At 40.8% G+C, this 19,077-nt stretch overlaps 1 protein-coding gene across 3 annotated transcripts in view; it reads right to left on the bottom strand.

Annotated features, from left to right (window-relative positions):
* Positions 1-19,077, bottom strand: part of hhip (hedgehog interacting protein) — a 33,494-nt gene that overhangs the window by 3,281 nt on the left and 11,136 nt on the right. For all 3 annotated transcript variants that reach the window (XM_074664678.1, XM_074664687.1, XM_074664695.1), the window contains 9 exons: positions 18,419-18,563; positions 17,039-17,240; positions 10,897-11,048; positions 9,332-9,505; positions 9,062-9,205; positions 8,840-8,958; positions 7,533-7,656; positions 6,648-6,793; positions 5,380-5,461 (listed from right to left, as the gene is read on the bottom strand). In XM_074664678.1, the coding sequence (XP_074520779.1) occupies positions 5,380-5,461; positions 6,648-6,793; positions 7,533-7,656; positions 8,840-8,958; positions 9,062-9,205; positions 9,332-9,505; positions 10,897-11,048; positions 17,039-17,240; positions 18,419-18,563 (1,288 nt within the window). The remainder of the gene's footprint in view (positions 1-5,379; positions 5,462-6,647; positions 6,794-7,532; positions 7,657-8,839; positions 8,959-9,061; positions 9,206-9,331; positions 9,506-10,896; positions 11,049-17,038; positions 17,241-18,418; positions 18,564-19,077) is intronic.

Below are 19,077 nucleotides of genomic sequence, written 5' to 3' on the forward strand. Positions count from 1 at the left end.
AACAGCAGGTTTGTGGAACATCTAAAAGGAAACAGCTACACACAGTTGGTTTAGAAATTGGAGCCTTTCACACCCACCAACATGCATCAGTTCTTATTTACCAATCACAACAGCTTCACATGCAAAATCCATTCATGGCTATTTACCATAATTCATAGAAGTTTTATCAGTTACATATTTTGTCAGTCAATCGGTGTACTCTCTGGTAGCTGCAGACATTTGTAAACTGTCAAGCTATTGGCTAATTCAACATACATGAAAACTCTCTGGTCTCTGGTTTCTGTATGTCCTTGAATTTAACATTGTGTTTATGACTCAGCTCTCCATCATGGTTTCCTCCAACAACATACAAAAAAATGTCAGTTTTAGAGTGTTGCTTTTACTGGTTTGACTCACGCTTTTCTCAAATTCTCCTGACTTGATGAACAAAACAACACACAGAGGTTAGCACGGGGCACCGGCAAATATAAACACGATTTGGAAAACGCAGACACACACAAACACAAACATCTCTGCACCATATGCGTCAAGTCTGAACACCCAAGAAACATATTGTGATCGTTCCATATTAAGACAAACATCCAGACACGCACATCAGCAAATGGACTGAAACAGAATTATTTCATATCACGCTCTACAAATCTGGAAATAATACAGCGGGGAGCGTAATGAAGTTCAAATGTGAAGCGTCTGTTAGTGGCTGTTGCTCATGGGCCCACACACACACACACATTTCTCTGAGTGTGTGTTGTAACAGAGATAGGTGGATCAGTATAGATAATTGATGTAGATGTGTTAGCAGTTACTTTTACTGAATTAATAAGCTTGTCAGGCAACAGAACTTTCTGGACCCTGACTACTGTTCTGGTTCTGGTATGAGAGCTGAAAAGCACAAGTAGTGGGGTCAGTGTGTGAGTGTAATGCAAAGTTCTTGAGAGAACAGGTATCATCAATCACAGCTTGAGAGCATATGGTCGGCAGGGATCAAGGGGTGGGGGGGTCGTTTTGTTCATCTAACCCAAATCAAGCAATTTTCAAATTAGCTGTATGACAAGATCCAGGAGAGCTAACGTTGCACTCATGTTTCAACTGTGTGTACTTACTGTCACACATCGGGTGGATATTGTGTGTTTTATATTAAATAACAGCTTCAGGGTGTGGGAAGATGTGGATTTGTGACTGTACCTACAAAGTTATAAAAAGGTAACATTTAACATAGCATTTCACTGACTGACTCTGTGTGTGTGTGTGTGTGTGTGTGTGTGTGTGTGTGTGTGTGTGTGTGTGTGTGTGTGTGTGTGTGTGTGTGTGTGTGTGTGTGTGTGTGTGCATGTGATAAAGTTGCTTTAAATTTGGAGGATGGAGGGCAACAGAGGGGGTTGATTCCCATGCTCCCATCAGCACCCAACACCAGCCTCCATCAGCGTTGGCTTTTGTTGTTGCAGGCTGCATGTAGTTAAAAGACGGCGAAGGAGGGAAGCAAACAGAAAGCGAGGGAGAGAGAGAAAGAGTAAAAGTCCCTGGAGGATTGGTGGTGCTGGTGTTGGGGGGGTCTGTAGCTAACACTGTTAATAGCAGGCAGGGGTCAGCAGCGCTACTAAACAGTCTGTACGACTGCCAGGGTGGCTGTGAAAACAGCACCTGCTGGTAGCGCCACTTGACAAAGGCAGCTGGGTCAACAGCCACTGTGGGAATTTATCAACTTTGGGAGGGGTGGTGCATGGTGTATGTGTGTGAGAGGGAGTGGGATAAGGGCAACAGTGCTCACACATGAGGTGGCTTCGTGGTCAAAATGATGTTGACATAAAATGTAAATCAATACATAAATACAAAACAATAAGCCTGGGAGTTATCAAGATGTTGTAGCTGCTAAAATAAGGCGTTAAAAACAAAAAATGAAGCAGGTCAAGAGAAACTTGGCTGAACATAAACATTCAAAATTCTCATCCATGAAGGTCTGTTCTTCCACAGCATTATGGATGCTCTGCCTCAGATTGTCCTGATCTTTTTATCACTACGTTAGTCAGTGAGTGTGTATTAGTGTGTGTTTGGCTTGTTGGCCCACAGAATCAGTTTGATTGACATGAGGTATATGTGAGAAAGGGGCATGGAGTGTACATTGTGAGGCCCAACAATGGCTTAATCAAACGGGCCAGTGTGGTCTCTTTTGCTGTTTTGTCATCTGACTCCATTGTTTGGGGGCTTCTTTTGTAGCTTCATTCCTTGTTTTAATTGTGCAAGAAATTTACTGTGTATTGTAGGAGCCAGGGCTATTCACCGCAACTGGCAAGCAGCTTTGTCAAGGGGAGGACCACAGCAGAGATGTAGGAAGATTTAGGAGGGATAGGAAAATAAAGAAAAGGCTCTTTTTTTCTGCAGCGTGCTGGGAGCTAGCGTACCGCACGCTCACACAGGCTCACAGATGTGCATGTTCGCGTGTACCCACCACCCACTTAGTTTATATCTGTACACACAAAAAAACACAGGGGCACACATACAGATAAATATTTCCACAAATGAGCGCCCACAGTCTACTTCCCCAGTACATCCAGTGATTTGTGACTTTCATGGCTAATGCAGTTCATAAAGGAGGTCCCAGGACCCTATTCGAGGTTCACTGTGTCTTTTTAAGGTCTCTGTGCACTGTAATTCAATCAGTCCAGCCTGCAGCTGACAAAACCTGGACGTGTGAAAAGCCTTCAATAATACTGCTTTCCCTGCTTCTCTGTGGAGGGGCTGAAACAAACAAAAGGGCAAATTGCATTTTACACCAGAAATCAGCAGGAGGTCTGGCTCTATATGTTACAATTAAGCTACTGCCAAAATCCAACCATAAGAGCTCGGCTGAATTTGTCCAACCACATGGATAAAGTGCAGCATGTGCCGTTTGAATTATGATATAATAAACATGTAACTTTACTATACGACTCCCAAAGTGTATTGTATATACACAGGGGCTGAAACAAATCCTTGTTTAGTGCTGAATCATAATATCTTCCTTTTGTTGGTATGTTTATTTCTCAAAAAGAACAGGGTCTTTCCAGGAGTATTTGTTCCTGGCATAAATATAATGCTCTCACTGTATAAATAATTATGTTATCAAAAGCAGACTCAGTGGGACTGAAACTTAGCATGCCCAGCCTGAATACCTGCCCACAATGAGCAAAGTAAGACACAATCAAACCCATTTTTGAGGGCAGCAGCTCAGCTTTAAAAAGATTTTTGTATAATGTATGCAATAATGGGTAAAGATGCTGAATAGCAGAAGAGGACAGGATCTTATACACTTACTTCTGCAGAATGCTTTGAACTAATTTTCAGGGAGCAAGTGCTTAATTACTGTCTGGTTTTATAGCAAAACAAAAAAAGGTGCATTTGCATCCACACTAAGTTTAATTAGGGATACTATTTGATAAAAGATTCTACGCTCAAAGTTCGACTGCCTGACAATTCAAAGCTCCTTTAAAGGCCATATGATCTGAAATTAATTCTTTCCTACAGCTATACCACAAACAAGCCAAGTCTTGCTCCTTTCTCCACTCACATGCGCACTCACACTCACAGCACACACATTCAGCATGTTTCAAAATGCATGGTGGCCTATTTATTATTGGAGGGGTACTTCAACTGACAAACAAATACCTAGAAATGAAGTCATCTGGCCAGGACATGTTTACACAAACACTGCTGAGGGATTTTATGGCTGATGTTTCCCTGTAAGCCTTTACCACTCTCCCGAACAGTTCCTCTTTCCCCCTCTATGTTCCTAAACACACAGTTGATCAAAACACAGTGCTAGATGCTATATTGGACCACAAAACCACCATACTTTAAAACAAACCTCTTCATGCGAAGGCTGCAAAGTCCAGATGTCCTTGCACTAAAAAAAGGAAAAAAGGAGGGGACCACCAGATTTGATAATGCGCTAAGGTCAGACACATTAGCTACCCCATTTACTCCCCCGAGCACCCCCTTTTCAGCCTCCCTGTAACAGGATCATAATAACCAAGCCAGAGTGTATTAGGAGTCAGGACTCCAAACACCACAGGGTCTGCACAGACTAAACAAGTCCACTTGGTGGTGGAAAGAATTGTTCTTTGGGAGAAATGCATCCCCAGACAACGCCAGAAAACATAAATACAGCGCAAGCTATCAGGGCCTTTGAAACATCTGTGGCGTAATTAATTGTGCTAATGCCTGGGTGGCACTGTCGTCACCCAAGAATAATCAGCTGCGGATATGTTTCTATTGTGACTCCAAGGCATGCAAATTCCCTCTCTGTGAGTCTGCTTCTCTTACTTAACTTACTCTCTTAATCAAATCTGGTATTGACTAAAAAAAAGTACTTTGTTCAGGAATTTTCTTGTGCATTCATTATGTTTCTAAGTTGGACTCAAGCCTATTACTGACCAAAACAGATGGGCTTAGACTTGCAGGTTGAAACTGTTGACTTCCTGCAAAAGCACTGATAAGAAGACAGGCAAGCTTCAGCTGCAAACTTGATACACGAATGGTTTGAATCACACAATCTGCAGATGTTTTTCTGAAGTGCTGTATATAAAGGGGAAAAATTCATGCCCAGTCTGCACAGTTTCTTATCCTGAGTGAAAAATGTTTTTTCACCTGCAGTATGCTTTCACAGTTTACGTATCTGCTGCCATCTGAATGATTCCTAATACTGTGATGCATATGGTAGGAATTATGACAGCAACACACACACACACACACACACACACACACACACACACACACACACGAATTATGAATTTACACTCACACTTACTTGCGTGTTCCCAATTTTTAAACATCCATTAATTAAGCATAAGACTGCATGAAAACAAACTTGTTGAACCACTGAAGTAAATATATTTCTGTGTGCGTGTGTGTGTTTGTGTGTGTGTGTGTGTGTTGGAGTAATCCAGAGGTCTAAAAATCCAATGATGATTAAGACATGCTCCATATTTAATGCTTGGAATGTGTTTGTTTCGTCAGGTGCTAAATTCATTAAACTTTCTCTTCTTGACAACAGGTGGGGAATAAACTCTGCTGTCAAATAGCCTTGGCCAAATGGGCAAGAAGAACCAGCAGGCTAATAGCTTTAACTAATCTAAATTGCAGTTAGTATTGCGTCATGCTAACACTTTGAAATGCTGTGCTTGCTTTCCTGTTACTGCTCAGCATTTGTTTGTTAACTAGCTGAATGGAAAATAAGTTTGAGCCACAGCGATACGCCTGTAGTGTGTGAGTAAATGTGCAGGTCATGAAGACTCATAAAAGGGAAATGAGCTTGAAGAAATCAAAAACAATCATCCAATGAGAGCTAGTTTAAAAACTTATTATAAGGCATAAACAAGTGAAGTGAGGTCTTCGTGGTTGTACCTTTTAGGGTCTATCAGCTTGTAGAGTTTCCCACTGTGTGACTGTGCCATGCTTTTACTGCTTGCCAGTATGTAGACTTCACCTGCAAAAAGAAAGAAACAGTCTTAATGCACAGGCCATCCACCTTCTTTGATTACAAGCTTCTACTCCATGCTTTCACTGCAATCTTCACGGTATAAGTTCCAAAGTGATAAGAAGATGACAGGTGAGATCACGAAAGGAAAAGACATGAGGATCAGCAGAATGACAGTCAGCTACTGCACTGGTGCTTTCACCAAGGGTCTGTAAGCACGAGGTTAATGGATACTCATGACTGGGAAGCCAGTAGATAATTTAATGAGGAACAAGCCTGCAAGAAAATTCCAAAAGGGGACAAATTGTAAACATATGTCTGTGGGGCCCCTACTTTGGGGCACAAGCCATCCTTTCCATGATTCTGAAAACACTTGCATATTATGATCAAATGCAGAAATTCTTGAAATCCTTGTCAAATAGTGACATTGTCCTTCTGCATTTCTGATGGTGTTGTGATTGACCCACATTATGCCCTCACTCAATCAAAAAAAAAAATTAGAGCTGACAGCTAATAACTGAGTCTTTGATGGGGGTCCAACTGGTAACTATGTTTTTTGTTATACTAGTCTTCTCACCTCAGCTAACCCTGCTTTATCTTAACACTGCAGGCCCCCAGGTAAACAATAAGACTTCACTCTACCCATGCAAACCGTTGCCTTGTAGGTGGCCCAACATGCCCAATAAATTGGGCCTTTGGCATATCACTGCTATCTTATGGAAAGGACAATTAATCCAGAAAGAAGTATGCACTATTTAATATCCTGTTGGGAATGGCCCAAAGAGCAGGAGAGGTATTCATTTCCCTGTAGTTTTCCAAGTGTTTCGCTTTGTTGGCTAGATGTTGCAATTTTCCAAGATTTTCAATGGTGCTTTAATGCATTGCACTGTCTTGGTACAAAGCATTCAAAGAATCTCTGAAATAGCCAAGTTGAAAATTCCCCACCATGATGTAAATATATGTATTTTTTTCACAGTTTTGACACTCATTATTTGAAGCCAACAAGCCATCATGAAATATTTCAAACCGTGAAACCCTTAAGTGTTTCAGAAGATATGTGAACACTTAACTGTCACTCAAGGGAGAACAAAACAAAGATTGTGGAGAAAAAATGAGGGAGAACACAACTGAACATCTGAGAAGAGGTGGAGAATTTTCGGGGAAAAAAAAGTGCTTTTATTGTTGCCCTACTAACCTAGTTCGTCTTCTCCAAAACCCAAAATGTGTCCCACAAGCGAGGAGCCACAGGAGCCAGCAGAGCCCAGACACAGAGCTTTCTCCTGCCACTGCTCTTCACTTGCCAGTAATGACAACGCTGACTTCTGGAGGATTCGCAAGTTACTGAAATAAACAAAAGAGAAGAAAAACAGTAAAGTCAAATTCCTACATCCTTCCTTTTAAAAGATGACCTTGTGTAAAGGAGGTTCCATAGGTAAGAGGATAAGTCTTTATTTTTGACAGAAAGTGCTATGTAAATGAAAATAGAATGCATCAAGTCTTCAGACTACAGTTGAATTCTGGAAACAGGGAAAACTTTTACTTCTTCTAACATAGTTCATTGACCCATCCTTCTTTTCCACCCCACGTCTCACATGGTGTTATTCAAGATGCTGGCTTTTAGTTTCAAAACAAACATCATGCTGGAGCCTTCACTTAGCCACAACAATATGCCCTCAAATAGTACTGTGTCACAGATTTAAGTGACCACACATTGTTTTAAACACATTGCCAACTCCTGTTAGTGTACTCCCCCCCTCTCGCCTTCGTTATTTACTTCCTTTGTTTACTCAAGCGTCAATGTTTGACATTGGCTAAGTAGGATAAATTACAAACTGAAGTGAGAACAGTGCAGGGAGGGATGTCTAATCTCCATTTACACTGAATATGCCATGCTATAGCAGTGACAGTAACATTATATGTAACTGTATAACAACTTGTCTCTCTATGTGGATGAAACTTAAGAATCACTTTGACAAGAGTCAATCAAGCTGCCTATCCAATTTGGGGACTCATTTACAATTTTACAGTTTGACTTTTCAAATTTGTATTGTTTCTACAGTTTTTATTTTCTAACACTTACCCATTTTTATCTCCAAACACATAACTGCCGTAAAGTCTTCTAGACTGACAGCCTCTGTAAATGAAGCCTCCTACAGGTGGTGCTCCCCCAGTGGACTGCAGGTCATAGACAGAAGGCTCATTTTCTAGAGAAAAACAAAGAATCCAAGGTCTCTTAATGCACAATGGTAAATGTGCATTTCTAGTAAGGGATGTTAAAGTGAACATTTGTTGCAATTCTTCGGCATAAAATGCATATTTAATACTATTGATGAAAAATCACCCATTTAGTCAAATAAGATTAATGCCATTATTACCAAATCACAAACAGATTTTTTCTTTTTTGTTTGTCATAAAAACTGTAATGCATTTATGGTTTCTTCTATGATAGACAACTTCAATGTGAGGAACAAAGAGTCAATGTTGACATACTAAGGATTTTAATTAACCAAGCTTAATTTCTGGCAGCAAAAATTGGCTAGAAATTATGTTTATCACAGTTAAATGTGATGGTATTAATTTGTTGTTCATGAGTTAGATGATGACACATGCAGCATTTTTTATTACAGTTTTCTATGCAAATGGAAACAAGAATAGAGGTTTGCTGCCTTCAAAAATACATGACCTAGGAAGCTTCCTGAAGAGATTGAACCAGAGGCCAAATGAGATAAAGTTGGTGTGACCAGAACAGGCACTTTGAATACAAGGGATTCATCTGAGCTGCCAAATTAACACTTTAAATGAAAAAGTTAAATGTAGTTTTATTATCAGTATCTTTTTTTCCTTGTGTGAAGAGAAAAAGCCTGAGCACAGCACTGCACTGCTGTTACTGATTATTTTCCAAATGTGAGAAGAACAAGGCCCCTCTCAGCTGTGTTTTCAACAACACTGAACCATCAGCTCAACACTTACTGTTGTTGACAGTTTTAAATCTTTCTTGTGGACAAAATCTCACATTTTCTTGGAAAATTCTACTTTTCACAGGGGGGGGGGGGGGGTTTTCTTAACCTGCATCGTCTCTGCACTTGACCCCATGTGCTTTCTTAACTTGCTGCCAAAAAAGCATGTTCTTGCAAAATGAAAGACATTTTTACAGCCACATGTCATCTTCAAGAGGATAAATATGAAAGGTCATCCAAGAGATTAATGTATATTTTCATTTCTTTCTTCATACGCAATGCCATCAAACAACACTTAGGCAAAGTTTGTTTTTACCCCAAGCTATTTTAAGATTGCAAACTGATGAACTCCTTCCAATTACAGAAAGAGTGAAAATTTTAAACATGTTTTGCACATTTTTTGGAGAATGTAATGGAAATTTTAACTCACCATAATCCTTTCCTTTGGTTATTTGTAGTATTCTTCCTGCTGATGTGTTTTTGCCACTAGCATCGGTGCATAGCATTAGCAGGGTTCCGTTATCTGTCTGCAATCGATCCACTGCACACCTACATTACAAATGAAGAAAGAAATTTAATGTATTGACACAAACTGAATACAGTTATTAGTAGCTCAGAAGTAAAGATGTTAGGTTTCTCATGCTTCACTTGCCTGCCTGGATCATGTAATCCATGAGCAAAGATTTCAGGTGGCTGGTTGGTGCTGTTGAAATATGGATTGTTACGGGGTATGGAATAAGGTGATGTGCAGGTGTCCGTGTCCACGTCAACCCTCAGAACAGACCCTGTGAAATCACTGCATTCAAACACACACACAAAAAAATATACCTTCAAGATAGTAGGAGCTAGGACAGGATTCAATCATGGGGCACACACCAGAATATTGTCATGTTGACCACAGTTCTTAGATTTTTGGTCTCACCTGAGTCCATCCATCTCCTCCATATCATCCAGGGTGATCATGCCATCTCCCAGGATGATGTGCAAAAGACCATCCGGGCTGAAAAGCAGCTGACCACCAAGATGCCGCCTGTGCAGCTCTGCAACTTCCATCAGCACCCTGACTGTCCGGGTGTCCACCTGGTTTGGGTTTTTTCTAAGGAAAACATAATTGCATTGTCATTGACTTTCTTTAACTGGGTGCAAAATGACAGTCGCTTTCCAGCAAAGTTACAATCATTATAGACACGTTTGAAGAGGCGTTCAATACTGAAGTTTAATCCATGATACTCAGGTCAATCTCAGATAACTTTTTAAAAGTAAGCAGCTTTTGATGCCTCACAGTTGGCCTTCTGTCAAGGTGAAAGCAACTGACTGTTTGCAACAGTCTTAAAATTGGCTGTGTAAGGTATGATTTCATAAATGAGTTAACTCTCTAAGTACTCCAGAAGGCTGCTGGATGACACAACACAGAGGCATGGGTAAAAAAAAAAAGCTGACATAGCACCACAATTTAAGGTTGAATAACTCTAAATAGTTTGTTGTCTGGAGACTTTTGGTCTAAATGTAATGCTTTCTCTGAATGAGGCAAAGACAGTGGGTGGAGATGTAACAGGCTGTAAAATGTTGCACAATTTCTTGCGAGGATCTGGCTTCACTGTATCAGCAACAAGTATTTCATAATGTGTTATTTCGTGTAGTCCTTCCATTTTCAAAATAAATAAATAAAGCTGCTTTCAAAAGACAAAAATGACTCTCATGAGCTATCATCAAATATTTTTCTGTCTTCTCTGTATTGGACCCTAATTTAATGACTATACACAGCAGTCACCAAGTCTGTGCATGCCAATACTGTAATTAAGATTAGATCATTAAGTCAAACATACAACTGTGATTATGAAAATTTAAGTGTAACAGACGCATTCGTGAGAGGAGATTGTTTCCTTAATCACAGGTGTATCATTAAGAGTGTCGCAAATGAGTGCCAGCCACATATTCAGCAGAACAGTGCGCACTGAGAGTAAGTTAGGCGGGACGTCGACCTAGATTTTGAATCCCCACAAGACAAGAAGTTTGTCTTAGTAAAATTCCACTTTGTACTCAGTTTTTGCTGTGGTTGCCATGGTCACTGGGAAAATGCATCAAATTAATGTTGAAGCAGAGAAATAGCCAACATTGTAATTCCATCAGGATTTTTCTTTTACAGTAGAGTCTACATTTTTTATACTCCTTTTGATTAGCTTACACTTTGCATCATTTTAAATATAAAGCTACAATCAGTGGTAGATATTTATAATTCTCCCTACACTGAGTATGAATGAAAGCTAACCAGATATGTTTAAATGAGGATGCTTCTGAGTCTTCATGATATTGTGTACAGCACTCTACAGAACAAAACTGTATACCCAGGGACTTAAATCTTCAACGCTGAATAAATAAGTCAGTTTAATGTTGTGCTGACTAGGAAGCTGCAGGAGTTTTGGTTTATTTTCAGGGAGTGACTGACCCATGATTTAGGGTAGATTTGGCACACACTTCTCCCATTACCTCGAAACGGTGTATTCAACCACACGAAGAATGTGGTCGTGTGGTCCGATGGCCCAGCGCTCTTGGTTGGTGGTGTAGGAGATGTAGAGCTTGCCATTCTTCTTGTAATTGGGGTGGAATGCCAGACTTAGCAGGCCCCTTTCATCTCCACCCTGCAGTCAGATGAGAAACACAAAAGATTCAGGAGTTAATTATGTCCCTCTTTTGCTTCTGCTTGCCTGTGTGGGGTTAGAATCACCCCCCTCTTGGTTATCTTCATCACGACTTAGACCACTACATGCAACCTCAACAACCCACCCCCAACATCCTTTTAATTTTTTTAACCGCTTAAATCCCCCTTTTTTATGTATCTATCACATTCCCTTTCATACTCTTGCTGTTCTCCCATTCTCGCTTTTCCCACCTTCGCCTGTTTACTTCACACCCTTGCTAACGACTTGAACATGCCATTACCACCCATTATAAAGTTTTTGACTCTAGGTAGAGCTGCACCTCCCCTACAACCCCCTGCCTTTGCCCAGTCTTCTCCGCAGCCTGGTTATGTGCATTTGTCCAAAGGGTCGGGGGGCCCCTGTGACGCCCCAGCCCTCCCGGTGGCCTCCATTGTGCAGTGATTTGTGTGTGTAATCTTTGGGGGATATCCGTGAATGCTACGCTGAGTGGCTGAAAGAATTTATTAGCTCACTCACAGTTCATAGAGAGCACAAAAGTGCAGAGTGCTTCAGTCCATGCTTTTTGCTCCCCATCCCCTCACTCTTTCCCGGTTTACACAAAATCCATGCAAAATTCAAGGCTTGGAGGGGGCTGGGGGGCGGGCAGAGAGCTGCCAACTCCCACTGTCTTGGCAACATGTTTAGAAAACATCTAAATTGCTTGTGTAATATGTAAACCTTTGTCTCACCCCGGAGGCAGCTACATCAGTTGTCACTACCCTGGTGGTCCTCCCATCATAGTTAGCTGTAATAATCAGCTACAGCATTTCATTCCCCAGGCAAGGCAAGCCAGGTCGGCTCTTTTTTATGTTGTACTCTGCCTCACTATTTCTTCCTGACAAAAGAATGAACAGAATGCTAGGCTTAGGTGTGAAGAATGTTTATAAAGTGGTCCCTGTGTGATTGTCTCACTCCAAAACAGCTTGATTCTTTTTTCCTTCTATCACCAAGATCATTTCAGAGAGTGAAAGTGAGCATCATGCAGAGAGAAGTCATTTAACTCATGGAAAAAAACAAGCCTGATGTCTATTATTATCACAGCTTTCTTCTACTTACCGACCCAAAAAATGATCTTGGTTTCATCATAATGCTAGGCTTTGAGTAGGTGTAACCCATGTCAAAAACCAAGGAAACTCATCATAATTTGGTGTAGGAGATCCCGTAGTTCTGTGTGGACTGTGTTAGACCCAGCCCTATCAAACATAGCACCCACATGGCCCAAACATAAATGTGAGAAAGAGCTGTCTCGTTGCAAAAAAATGTTCTTGAAGTACCAGTGAGCAACAACAGAGACCCACATGATAAGCCACAGGGGTTGTATCAATGTGAAATGAAGTGAAATGTTGTGAAAGATGATAAATAAAGCTCCAAACTAAAGGCAGTGCTCTTCCAAAAAATAAACATATCAACTACAAGTCAGATCATTGTAGTCAAATAAAAAAGAGTTATGTGGGTGTGGATGCAGGACACTGTACAGCTGCAAGTTTGTCAGAGCAGAAAAGTTTGCACTCTGCCAGAGAATGTCAAAAAGCTTCATCTCCAATGGAGAAATTCTCAAACTTTACTTTAAAATGCTGGAGCCATGTGCATTGACCCATATTCCCAAAATAAACTCACCATGGGGAGTGGGTCAAAGACCCCATTCCAAAGAGGCCTAGATACAGAGCTCAAAGGGAGACCACCAAGATACAGTGTTGAAATGGGCTGATATATTGACTCCCTTGCTAGTAACTAGCTCCTTCAGCAGCAGGAGAACAGCAGCACTGGCACCACAGCCACAAGAAACAAACACTGCAGAGCCAGTCCAACACGACACCTTGATTAAAAGCTGACAGAGTGCCAACCTGTGGCTCCTGAGCATTGATCATGGAGAAACTGCTGCCAGAGCTGCAGTCAGGAAGTCCTACCTGCCAAAACAAATATACTGAGCAAATGAGTTCATTTAGAGAGTTTAGAGAACAAACTGTATTTTTCAATCTTCAGCCACATAATGAGCTCTAAGGTAGGTTTCAGCACTGCTGCTTTAACAGCTCAAGTTATATTCAGGACATTTTGTCCGTCTGTCATAGTGCATTTTAAAATCTGCTGCAGCTACATATGCACAGCTTCAAATTGTATTTCTGTTGTTTTATTATCTTGGCTTCTATTCTCCCACGTTTGATAATATGCAAAGGGTTGTTCCGTATTTTAATTTTTACATACCATTCATTGTTTCCTGAACATCTTTGTACTTTTTAAAACACCCATCATTCTTTGGCAGTCAGGCAGGGGGTACTTATTAAATCGTGAGGTATTAGCTCTACATTTTTCACAAACAACAGCCGCTACATTCCTCTTCCCTCTCCAATTCTGTCCTCTGGGACTCTTGCTTTGACACTGTCAGAGTGTTGGCGTCACTCCACAGAAGGCTGGAAAAGGTACAGGGATGAGCAGCGGTTGTTATTTTACATCTCACTGTGCATTGCAAGGAATGCTTTGCTGTCTGTGTGGAAGACAGCGATGCACACAGTGCTATGATTTCTGATTCTGCTGTCTCTGAGTCCCAGTGACGCACGTGTTGGCTCATGCATTGTTACCCTGAACCTTTTGATCCTTTCTCACTGGCTCGTGGGGCATTCCTCCACCAAAGACATTCCACATGAGCTGATTGGAGCTCACCAGTGTCTATGACTTTCAGGCAGACAGCCTGGAGCATCTACACTAACTTTTCTGTGTTGCAATCAGAACTTCACTTTAAATGTAACCTTCATCTGTTGATACATAAATCAAATCAAAAACACACAACAGTCCCAGAATTCTTCCACCGAAAAAAACAAGATATTATTCAACATCGGGAAAGCTGTAGTGTAACCTATTAACTGCCGGCATCCCAGTGTATGAATATAATAAAGTGACCAGTATGACTTTGAATCTCTTTTTCCGTGCCAGAGAAAACAGTGGAGACGGGGCTACTTATTCAGTTTTGTATGAGAGCAACCCTGAGCATCTGATGGATGCTGAGAATGCAGAGCAGCTGTCAGCAGTACAGGGACAGAAAAATAACACGCTGTGACTCATTTGTCTTAGCTGTGAAATATTTTATTGCAGGCCCCCTCTTCCCTGTTACACAGGCTAATACATGTCAGTGAACTGTCAGCACTGGGCTTTTGCTCACAGATGTCTTCATTACCAAAATTTACTGCCACTATCACATGTATCACGCTCTGGTTCCATCCTGTACAGGTTATACAAAGTAACATGCTGCCATTGTTTATGCACAGGCTGCAACTTTGCATCAAAGTTCTACAGACTAAAAAATAGTAAACATTCATTCAGAGGTCGCTAATGAGCTGCCGTTAGGGTAATTTTCAAACAGGTTTGATATATATATATATATATATATATATATATATATATATATATATATATATATACATATACATACATACATATATATATATATATATATATATATATATATATATATATATATATATATATATATATATATATATATATATATATATATATATATATATATATATATATATATATATATATATATATATATACATATAAATATATAATATTTTCCAAACAATCGGAGCTAATCAAGGAGCCCTTTCCAAACAAATGGTATATATAACATCTCAGTGTTTACTGCTGTTGTGTGGTGGTACGCAGTCAGATCGTCAGGGCATGACATCACATCAGTGACACTATTGGTTGAATGCCGTAAAGTAGAGCAGAACATGGCAGGAGCTTTAAGCTGGGAGCACGTACGATGTATCAGAGTAGAAGTAACGGATCGGGACTTGGTATCGACAGATACTCAAAATCAAATGACTTGGACTTGGACTCAGGGCAAAAATACCTGATCCCTGGTTGAAATGTACAAATCTGGGCCATGTAACCCTCAAAAAAGCTTATGGAACTTCTGTGTTCCTAAGTAACAATGACAGCATGACTGCTATTTTGTTGGTAAAACTACAGGCCTCCAACACTTTTGGAAAACTCAACTCACCTAATTAAGTTTTGCAAGACCAACACTGGACAGTACAGCAGAGCATTCTCTCCAGGAAGCCTATTCAAAATGCAATCCCCTGATTTTTTTTTTTTACAAAAACTATAAGAATACCCTCAGATTATTTTTCATAGTTCTGCACTTTTTTACATCTCAAGTATCTGTAAAAAGTGATCCAAATCAATGCCATGCACCAATCTTAACCACATCCTTTAGCAGGATTCAGCCCAATCAGCAGGTTTGTCGACAAATCCACCATCATGTTGGAGGTGTGGGAATGTCAGCCAATTGTGGAGAACCCACTGTGATGATGACATGCATAGAGTGTGTTTGAATGTGTGTGTGGTTGGTTGTGGTTGGGGACTGGAGTACATAGAGATTGGATTTCAGGCGAAGAACACCCACTGCGCAACAAGGAGCCCACACCACCAAAGCACAGCATTGTTTCAGTGCAGTTCAGCTTAATTGGCACCGGGGGGATCCAAAGAGAGAGAGAGCGAGGGGGAGATGGGGGCAGAAGGAAACACAGAACATTACAATCAAAGCATGTGCATGGATATGATGATAAACCCGTTATCTGCCCTCTCTCTTGGGGGCCTGGGTTCCTCTCTCTGTATAAAGGCACCTCCATCCTGTTGATGCTACCAGTAAACACCTTAGGCCTCCCCTGGTTCTGTTCACTCCGTGTGGCTGCCAGCCCGTTCTGGCAGCCATCATCACAGAATAGGACTCCTGGGGCCTGCGGGGGATTGAGCCACGTCTAATTGTCGTAATGATAAGGGAGCACAGCCGAGTAGTAAGAGCTGCGGCATGCAGGGGGCAGTTGCATATTCAATTGCTCTGCTCCGTTTCACTCCTTGTAAGCAAGGGGTCTTGTCAGCAGAGGAGCAGTGGCATGCGCGATGGATAAACTTCCTGTCTGGGAGTGTGTCCCTCAAACATTTCAGCAATCCCATCTCGTGCGATTCTAGACAATTATCATATTTGGAATCTAAGATGCAATAAGGATTGCAGATGAGAAATAAATACCAAGACATTTCCCTGAAGATTACCGTGTTTTTATGATTGGGACATTCGTAAAGAATTCCCAGAGCAACAGTAACGCTTTCATTTTATACCTCTGTGCATTAATACCCCTGTTAATTAAGAAATACCAGTTTCTAGGATTTCTAGAAGTTCACTGAACCTGCAAAAAATATTTCAATGGTAGAATTGATTTTTTTTTTAATAAATGCCATGTAATTCTTTCAAAAAAGGGCTGAGCCAAACAGAAGCAGCACACGTTTACTTACTCCCTGACACTAAAGTATCCCATCATGCCTTTGCGTCTTTTCTTTTTTCTTAAGGAAAAGAGTGTAGACAAGTTGAAAAAAATGAATGACAGTTGACTCCATTCTATCCAACATGTGTGGTATGAGAAAAACCCAGCATGCAGAGTATTGGGTAGGTCACCATATGGGATATTAGAATCTTGTAGGAAAAATATGGGACAGATTATGAAAGCCATTAACCCATCTTGTGAGAATTAGAAGAAAATTTGCAGTAAGCACAATGTGTGCTGTATGTACAGTTAATTAGCAGATAATAGCGTAATGATTAGCCACAGTCACATTTGATGAATGGCTGCTTGTTTGGTGTAATTATATAATTAAACACTAATAGTGTGCAGGCACCATTTTCAAGGGATTTGTCTTGGCTGGAGATGTCCCTCTTGCGTTTACATAGGTGCACACAGTTGTGTTGCAAAGAACTGTGTAAAGGCTCAATCATATTACAGCCTTAATCTATAAGTAAAACAGACAATTTTTTTATGCTGTCAGCCAAGATCTGTTTCTTTTCTGTTTCATTTTTACATCTGTGTGCAAATTACATCTGTATTACTAAAATTCCTCCAAAAATGTTATTTCTGTATGTAACTGACTCCTACCTTCAGGCCGCTCTGCACCAGCTTGTGAATGTCCAGAAAGGGCTCCTTGATTAGCTCCAGGTCATGGTTTAAAATCCTGACAATTCCCTCTCTCTCCAGGACAAAGAGCCGCTGGGATCTGTCCCCACAGTGCACCACGGCCACCGGCTGCCTCAGACCACTCAACACCTCTTGAGCACAGTAGCAGTTGTGTTTTTGTTTTCTGGGTAACAAGGGGGATAAAAAAGGTCAGAGGTCAATGGCAGTGGAAAAAAATCCAGCTGGATAAAAACTGGAACTGGATAAAGTACAACATACAATCAGCTGGCTGATACAACAACAGTGTTTGAATTATATCAAATGATTTTTCATCCCTATCCGACAACCTTAAATTCCAGCAAGCGTTCTTTTAATCCTGTTGTTTGAGCAGGGATTCAGATGTTACAGTTTGCTCAAGCTCAGTTTCCAAAGTGGGAGGCACAGATGTGTCGCTTACAATCCTAACTATTATGTTTTAGTTGTGCATCAACTACACCAAATGTGGGGACCTTGTGGGAGAGTGTATGCACCATATTCAGAGGTGCAGTCGTACCATACTGGCCCTGAGATCCATTCCAGCCCACTGCCCTTGGCTGCATGTCATCTCCTCCCCTCTTCCCTCCCAGTAGTTTCTAGAGCTAAACCTGCAGTTTAAGTGCAACAACTTGTGTTTAAATACGAATGTTTTCTCTTTTGAGTCCATGTCAGACTGCTGGGAGTAGCAGGTATGCCCTGATTTCCATGCCAGTCTCTAAGATCCTTCCGTTGTTTCTGCTTCAGTATCTTTTAGCTCACCACAACATATTTACATGAATGGTTCCCAATCAACACACAGACCAACTAACTTTCTCACTCAACTCAAGTTATTTGACTGAATGTTGGTTGCAGCTATTCAGGTGCTCATGCTGCTTGGCGTTCTTGCCCAAAGGAAAACAGAGATAAAAGGCCTTCCCTCGTGGACAAAAGGCCAAAGCTCTGAGTGATGTACAGACCTTTGCTGTGAGGGAGGCAACCAGAATGATGCAGGATAAGCATTTTCATTATGCCAGCAAAGCTGAGCAAATGCAGTCTGGACAAACTTTAGGATTAGAGAGGAGATGGCATAGCATTTCTGTCTGAGAGTATAGACCATGGCAAAATGGAGCAGTGAATACAGATCATTTAACCAAGGCTGTGCCTGTTTGAATAAAATTTCAGCCAAAGCTGAATGTCATATGTCCTAAAAGCTTTAGAGAAAAGTTCCCTTGGCTGCAACAAATTTAAGAACCAGCCAAAGCTAATTAGAATAATATTATAAACATCTTTCCTACTGGAACACGATCCTCAAATGGAATTAATTATGGTTATAGTCAGAATACAAACCTGTTGATATCTTCTATTTTTTCATCTCCCAAGTAGTTGGAATCTGGCCCTTGTGGTTGCTTTCGCTGAAAATCTGGAAAGCATGGACTGGCATCTCTCCTTCCATAGTACTGGCAGAACTCATCCACATCGGCCTGGAACAGCTCTAGCAAACAAAACAGATACACACAGAGACAGAGGGTGTTACACTTGAAATAGCTAATGCATTATTAAATGATTCAATGTATATGAATCACGTTTGCCAAACTGAGAGAACCAGATTAACTTCTTATGTAATAGATAAGGTTCTGTGCATGCCTGTGTTCTACTACATATACTATATGCTGGCAATTTGTGACTATGTGTAAGAGAGGATAAAAGAGAAATCAAGAAACAGGGTTCAGAGAGAGAGGATGTCATGTTCTAGTGCGTTTAGAGGGGTTGGACATGTTCTTGATGAGCCAAACCAAATTCTTGCTGCACTGGGCTGAAAGAACAAGTGAAAAGGCAGTGGGCCAAACCAAATCCATCATCGACTGGAGAAAACTCAGCAGTAAAATGTGCCTCCTTCAGACAGCTAAGAGATTGCACTCTCCTTTTAAGTTTGCAGTAACAATTCTTTTTTTTAAAATGATGCTTGAATTTCAGTAGAAAACACTATAGCACTGTTTTCCTCGAAG

Source organism: Halichoeres trimaculatus, unplaced genomic scaffold (assembly GCF_033239565.1).
Source record: "Halichoeres trimaculatus isolate MK-OKI-2021-1 unplaced genomic scaffold, fHalTri1.1 fHalTri1_scaffold_2, whole genome shotgun sequence".
Lineage (NCBI taxonomy): Eukaryota > Metazoa > Chordata > Actinopteri > Labriformes > Labridae > Halichoeres > Halichoeres trimaculatus.